Source organism: Dama dama, chromosome 15, assembly GCF_033118175.1.
Source record: "Dama dama isolate Ldn47 chromosome 15, ASM3311817v1, whole genome shotgun sequence".
Classification (NCBI taxonomy): domain Eukaryota; kingdom Metazoa; phylum Chordata; class Mammalia; order Artiodactyla; family Cervidae; genus Dama; species Dama dama.
In genome coordinates this window covers 82,551,446-82,558,431 of record NC_083695.1, presented here as the reverse complement: position 1 = coordinate 82,558,431, position 6,986 = coordinate 82,551,446, and the positions used below count along the sequence as shown (strand labels likewise).

The 6,986-nt window shown below is 39.2% G+C and overlaps 1 protein-coding gene across 1 annotated transcript; it reads left to right on the top strand.

Annotated features, from left to right (window-relative positions):
- Positions 1-5,994: 5,994 nt before the first annotated feature.
- LOC133070457 (large ribosomal subunit protein eL19-like) lies at positions 5,995-6,690 on the top strand. The gene has a single exon (XM_061162738.1). The coding sequence runs from the start codon at positions 6,023-6,025 to the stop codon at positions 6,611-6,613; it is 591 nt and encodes a 196-aa protein (XP_061018721.1). The 5' UTR covers positions 5,995-6,022; the 3' UTR covers positions 6,614-6,690.
- The last annotated feature ends 296 nt before the right edge of the window (positions 6,691-6,986 follow it).

Below are 6,986 nucleotides of genomic sequence, written 5' to 3'. Positions count from 1 at the left end.
ATGCATCAGAATACCAGGAGACAAGCCCAGTATGGCTTTTGGCTCTGTGGTATCTAAAACTTAATTTACAAATTCAAGGATACAGTATGTATGTTTTCTCAGGAAGTGCCACTTTCAGTGAACCTGTCATTAGCATGAAGACTTTAGCAATAGTATAATAAATTTCATGACTGGATATGAATATTTATGATCTCAACTATAAAAGGCTTTTACTCAGGGCATCTACACTAGGGCATAGACCTCAAGGCAGGGAAATATTACTAACAGCCCTTGAAATCGCCATGACTTGGCAATGTCGACTGCAGGTCTTGGAAGTCAATCAACAGTGACGACTTCCCCACATGGTCTGTTGCACAGATAAGTGCAGTGTCTGGTGGAGCTAAAAAGAGTGCAAAGAAAGGCAAAAGCCACTCAGGCACGGGGACAGCTTACTAAAGTGTCTGGGAAAGAAGGGATTCACAAATTCCTAAAACATAATCCAGGGAACTGGGAGCTTATAAAAAGAAACCTGTATAATCCACCTGGATTCAGATATTACACCAGTTTATTTGAAAACTAAAATATGCATCTCTTGTTCTAAAGGCGTCAAAGCTGAACATCACTTAAGTTAATGAAAAAAGAGGGCCTCAAACTAGTGGGACCACCCCAGTAGACTACACCAAGTCCCTTCAGAAAGGTCCCAAACATAGAACTACAGGAACATGTTGACAGACCACCAGTGATCCATCAAATAAGAACTTAAGCACCTATATTTAGGGCTTTCAAGCTACTCATTTTTTACTGTATTTTTGTTCAATAAATGTGAACTATTGCTGAATTGTTTTATAGCTCACTGGAAAAATGTTGTTCCCTGATATTAAATTCACCGGCATAGAGATGCTTTCTGGAATATCAAGCAGGTGCTGAGTCTTGAATTTGTGCCAGAACATTACAAACACAAGCTGCAATCGCTCTGCTTCACGTTAGGAAATCAGACGGCGCTGAGGGAGCAAATACTCTTCTTAAAGGACAATGTCATCTTCAAAATGGAACCAAATAAAGGAAGCCCTTGATCCAACTTCAGAGCTAAGAAGTTCTAGAATTATGTCTAATTATGTCTATATAATTTATGTTGATCACAAGTTGCTTTCTGGGCTACAAGGAGGCAGCATATGATTTGAACTAGTGGACAGAGAGAAGCCATTCTAAGAGTCTTAGTGTAAATAGTTAAGCCGAGTGGGAGTAGGAAATGGGTGGTTGGATAAACTGGACCTGGACTTCCTGACAGGAAGAGCAAGGCGAATGCCAGTCTTACTCACACACAGTCGGGTGTCAGAGTCTGGGCAGAGAGGAGGTATGCAGAAGAGAAGGTCCAGGTTCGGGAATAAGTCCCCTAATAGCCAGGACAGCATCCAGTGATTTTATTCTCCAAACAGAAAGGAGGCCAGGAAGAGGCAAGAGAACCAAGCATTGCAGACTTACAGGGGGGGAAAAAACACCACAACAGTACAAAAACAACTGAGAGACAGAGATACACAGATAAATCAGTATAATCCACACTCCCCCAATTTCTACAATACCCTTCAAAGGAGTGCAACTCAAAGGTAGTAAAAACAAGATAATTATCTTTGGCTCTTAGCCACCAGCAACAAAATACTTTCGTGACACAATCATAGTTGTATTGTTACTCGCAAATGACAGATCACTAGGTCGGACCGTTTCTGATTCAGAGTTAGAATAAGTGAATCAGTTTGTCTATGTTGATATTGGGAAGTCTGTGAACTAAGGGATTATCTGAACTGTCCTCATGTTTGCCTCCAGCAATTTATGGATGATGCAGATAACAACGATTGTCACTTTGAAGAAAATTACCATTAAGACTCCCTGGGTTTCTCATCACTCCAATATCACTTGTCCTATATTAAAAATCAAAGTCTGTCCAATGAAAACACAAAGATGGTGTCTTGCTCGATGTCAGCTGTCTCTAAGCAAACTGAGAATTCACAGGTAATCATTAAGGCTGCTCCACCTTTTTTTCTTAACAAGTAGATCTTTGCAAAAAACTGTGGAATTACCAGGGTTGTCTCCTGCCATGGGTGCTGAGGAATCCAACTCTGAAATGGCCCACTGGAAGATGTTTCCCCCAGGGAACCAAATAATAACAGAATCATTAAAGCATTTCTCAGACTTAACTGAATATTCTGTGTAGCTGAATTACTCAGGGAGCATTAAAGCCTTGGCATTGGTTTTCCTTTGCTTTGTTTATTCAGCATTTTCTCCTTTTTAAAAATATTTTAAATTGAGGTATAGTTAGTATCCCATAAAATACATGTATCTTAAGTGTTCATTTCAATGAGTTTTTTACAAAACTGTGGTGAATTATAGGTAACATAAAATCTATTGTTTTAACCATTTTAAAGTACAGTTCAACGGCATTAAGTACACTCATATTGTGGTGCAGCCATGACTACCATCCATCTCCAGAACTTCTTCAGAACCCAGACTGAAAGTGTACCCACTGAACATTAACTCCCCTACAATGTGGAGCATCGTTCTTATGTCCACTTGCTATCTGAATATCTTCTTTGGCAAGGTGTCTGTCAAGTTCATTTTTGGTTCATTTTTAATCGGGTTGTTTGCTTCCATGTTGCCAAGGTTTTTTTTTTTTTTTTCCCCCCCCACTGGGGACCCACTAGATCAGATGCTTTTATTTATTTTTTTTCCCATTTATTTTTATTAGTTGGAGGCTAATTACTTTACAATACTGTAGTGGTTTTTGCCATACATTGACATGAATCAGCCATGGATTTACATGTATTCCCCATCCCAATCCCCCCTCCCACCTCCCTCTCCACCCGATCCCTCTGGGTCTTCCCAGTGCATCAGCCCCGAGCACTTGTCTCATGCATCCAACCTGGGCTGGTGGTCTGTTTCACCCTTGATAATATACATGTTTCGATGCTGTTCTCTCAAAACATCCCACCTGCTGAGGTTTTTGTATGTTTCTTACTCCCACACCTGCCTCTGCCTCAGGTAAGCACTGTGTTCATTATTATCATTATTTTTTTTTAGATTAGTTTTGCCTAGACTTAAAGTTTATATAAATCAATTATACAGTACGTACTTATTTGAATCTGGCTTCATACAATGCCTGTGAAACTCACCTGTATTGTGGTATGTAACAGCAGCTCATTCATTCATGGTACCAAATAGTTCATTGAACCAATGCCATTCCAGACATTGGTAATTTCTGTTTCCTCTCTTTCTTTATCAGGCTTGTTGAAGTATATCAATTTTATTAATCTATCAAAGGATCAACTTTTGAATTTTTTTGTTTTTTCTTATTTATAGTATCAACACACACATGCAAGTTCCTAATTACAGGTTTTAAAATGTTATTGTACTATATCTTCTAAACTGCTTTTTTTTTTCACTTAGCAATATATCACCGATATCTTCCAAAACAGATAATACAGATATGCCTCAATTTTTAAAGTTGCATAATATTCCTTTGATTCTATATTTAGGACAATTCCAAATTTTTTAAAACTACAAATAATGCTTTATTCTTGTTCACAAACATTCACACAACCCATATTGGTCCCCTGTAGTACCTGCTAAATTATAAAATTTAAAGAATGATAAAGATTTTCCAAAAATATTCATGCCCTCTCCCTCTAATTTCACCAATACTGGCATACCTTTTTGTTTAATTTTTTCCAGTTTACAGGAAATATTGCATCTTGTTTTTATTTGCGTCTTTAATTATAAATGAACAACTTTTCATATAAATATTAACCTTTGTATCTATTTATTGTTGATATCCCTTGCCCATTTTTCTAATGCTATCTTTTTGGAACTTTTTGAAGTTCCCTCTACATTATTCATGTTAACCCTTCACTTATCACCTGTTGCAAATATATTTTCCAAGTTTTGGGTGTGCGTATGTATTTGTGTGTTCGATGTTTTTTGTTAAGTCATTTTTGAGACATAATTCACATACAACAAAATGCATAGATTTTAAGGGAGTGGTCTGATGACTTCTTATAAAGGTAAACACCCATGTAACCATCACCCAAACCGAGGAATAAAATAATTTCATCACTTCAGGAAGTTTATCATATCTCCTTGCAGTCATTTCTTTCTGTTATTGATACTTCAAACTATTAGAATTAGATAGATGTTTATAAAGATTCTGGCATAATACCCAGTGTACAATAAGCATTCAATGCATGAACTGTTATTATTAATCCTATCCTGGCAATGGCTAACACAATGAATCTGTACTACTCTGAAGTCCTTCAGGAAGCTAATGCTTCATTTTCTATACACTTCTGACTTTGGTGAGACTCCTCTCCCCCACCAGTCATGGAGAACACTGCTTTCTTATTGCCATATCCTGCTAACAAACCAGCTAAATTTAAATTCAATAACAAATTCAGCTAAATTTAAATCTCCAGGAAATTGAATTTTAATTAATTCAATCCAACTCACACTAAGACATTTATACCATCTTTCATGACAAGCATCAGAAAATAATTTAAATTCTGAAGACTCATCCTTGAGAACAAAATGTCCTTAGACAACGAAACACAGGTGTAATGTATGTTGGTTGGCCTTGTAGTCGCTGTCTCATGCTCCTGGGATGAGAAATAATGTAGCCCAGACAAGAAATGAAGAATGTTGATGGTATTCACTGTATTCGTTGTGCACCTTCTGCCACAGGAAAAGAAGCTGGTTAACTATCTTACTTGGTTTGATTCAGTGATACAAAGAATTCTGCAGGTGCTATTAGATAAGATAGGAAATTTTTTTAAAAGAATCACAGGTTCTGTGTGAACCTAGATGAAAAAGTGGTAGGGCTCCCATGAGGAATTAAGACAGTGTGAGATCTGAGAGCTGACTACGCTTGCAAACAGATCTTTTAAGAGAGAGACACTAACTGCTCCTGTATACTCTCCTAGTAAGTCTTCTGTCTACCAACGACACCTTTCTTTGGCCCAGATTAATTAAGCCCAAACAGTTTTCTGTCACTGAAACTGTTCAGCCACTGGGAGAGGCAGAAACTTGGGTGAATATTAGTCATACAATGATGTGTATCTTTACATATTTTATCCTATCTTCAAGCAGCCTCATCTGAATTTTTAACAAAAACAGCTCAATTACTCATTTATTCAACAAGTATCTATTAACCACTTCCTAAAAGTTTTTACCAATCCTAAAGGAAATCAACCCTGAATATTCATTGGAAGGACTGATGCTGAAGTTGAAGCTCCAATTCTTTGGCCACCTGATGGGAAGAGCTGACTCCCTGGAGAAGACCCTGATGCTCGGAAAGATTGAGGGCAGGAGGAGAAGGGAGTGGCAGAGGATGAGATGGTCAGATGGCAAAATCGACTCAAGGGACAGGAGTTTGAGCAAACTCCAGAAGATAGTGAAGGACAGGGAAGCTTGGTGTGTTATAGTCCATGGGGTCACAAAGAGTCGGACACAACTGAGTGACTGAACAACAAGTTTTTACTAGTCTTGTATTCTTTGTACCCAGCACTGAGCCTGACACAACTGTTGATGTTTAATAAACATTTGACAGATGAATGAAAGAATGAAAAGAGTTAGGCGATGGATGGTATGGATAATTTCTAATCCTTACTTTTCTTGATAGAAGTTGAAATAGTTGCCCCTTTCTTTCTTCTTGAAAGCTCTATTCTTGAAAGTCTTCCTCAATGTTTGCCCCTCAAACTCCCCTGTTTTTCACTCCTATCGCTTAGGGCAATTCCTGTTGTTCTTTGCTGACTCCTCCTCTCTTTGACTCTTAAATTTTGGTAGTTCTTCCAGAGACTGTCATAGGCCTTCTAAGTCTGCTGACTTTCCCCAGGCCATTTTATCCATCTCCTCAGACAACACACTCCTGTTTTGTTTTTTTAAGCTAGTTTGAGTTGAATATCTGATCTTTTGTAAGCAAAGTGTCCCAGCTTATTCAGTGCTCAATAAATACCTATTAAAAAGTATACCAGGCTTTCCTTTCGCCGCTGCGGCCGCGGCCATGAGTATGCTCAGGCTTCAGAAGAGGCTTGCCTCCAGCATCCTTCGCTGTGGCAAAAAGAAGGTCTGGTTGGACCCCAATGAGACTAATGAAATCGCCAATGCCAACTCCCGCCAGCAGATCCGGAAGCTGATCAAAGATGGGCTGATCATCCGGAAGCCTGTGACTGTCCATTCCCGGGCTCGATGCCGGAAAAACACCTTGGCTCGCCGGAAGGGCAGGCATATGGGTATAGGTAAGCGAAAGGGTACTGCCAATGCTCGAATGCCCGAGAAGGTAACCTGGATGAGGAGGATGAGAATTCTGCGCCGGCTGCTCAGACGATACCGTGAATCTAAGAAGATTGACCGCCACATGTATCACAGCCTGTACCTGAAGGTGAAGGGTAACGTGTTCAAAAACAAGCGGATTCTCATGGAACATATCCACAAGCTGAAGGCAGACAAGGCTCGCAAGAAGCTTCTAGCGGACCAGGCTGAGGCCCGCAGGTCTAAGACCAAGGAAGCCCGAAAGCGCCGGGAAGAGCGGCTCCAGGCCAAGAAGGAGGAAATCATCAAGACTTTGTCCAAGGAGGAAGAGACCAAGAAATAAAGTTCTCCCCCTCTTCTCTGTACATAGTGGCCTCGGCAATTGCATAGATCACTCATTCAATAAAAGACAAGCCTTTATCTGCCTTAAAAAAAAAAAAAAAAGTATACCAGGTTATTGGGCAGAAAACTTGAGACAAGACTGTAGGTCAAAGAAATAAACAGCCTAAGCAAAAAAGAAAGTTAAGTTTTGGACAACTTACGTTTCTGTTCTCAGCACCCCACAGATGCAAGATTTTTGATGCTCTTAAAGCACCTGTCTTAAGGTTCTTTCCTCATCCCTCAAACTGTCATACATAAGAATCATTGTATGCTACAAAGAAATGATTTGTTCAGTTTTGTTCAAAGAAGGCTATGCATTTTGTTCATGTTCTGAA

What these genes read in the sequence shown, in the direction of transcription:
- LOC133070457 (XM_061162738.1), top strand. Translation starts at nt 6,023, where the DNA reads ATGAGTATGCTCAGGCTTCAGAAGAGGCTTGCCTCCAGCATCCTTCGC.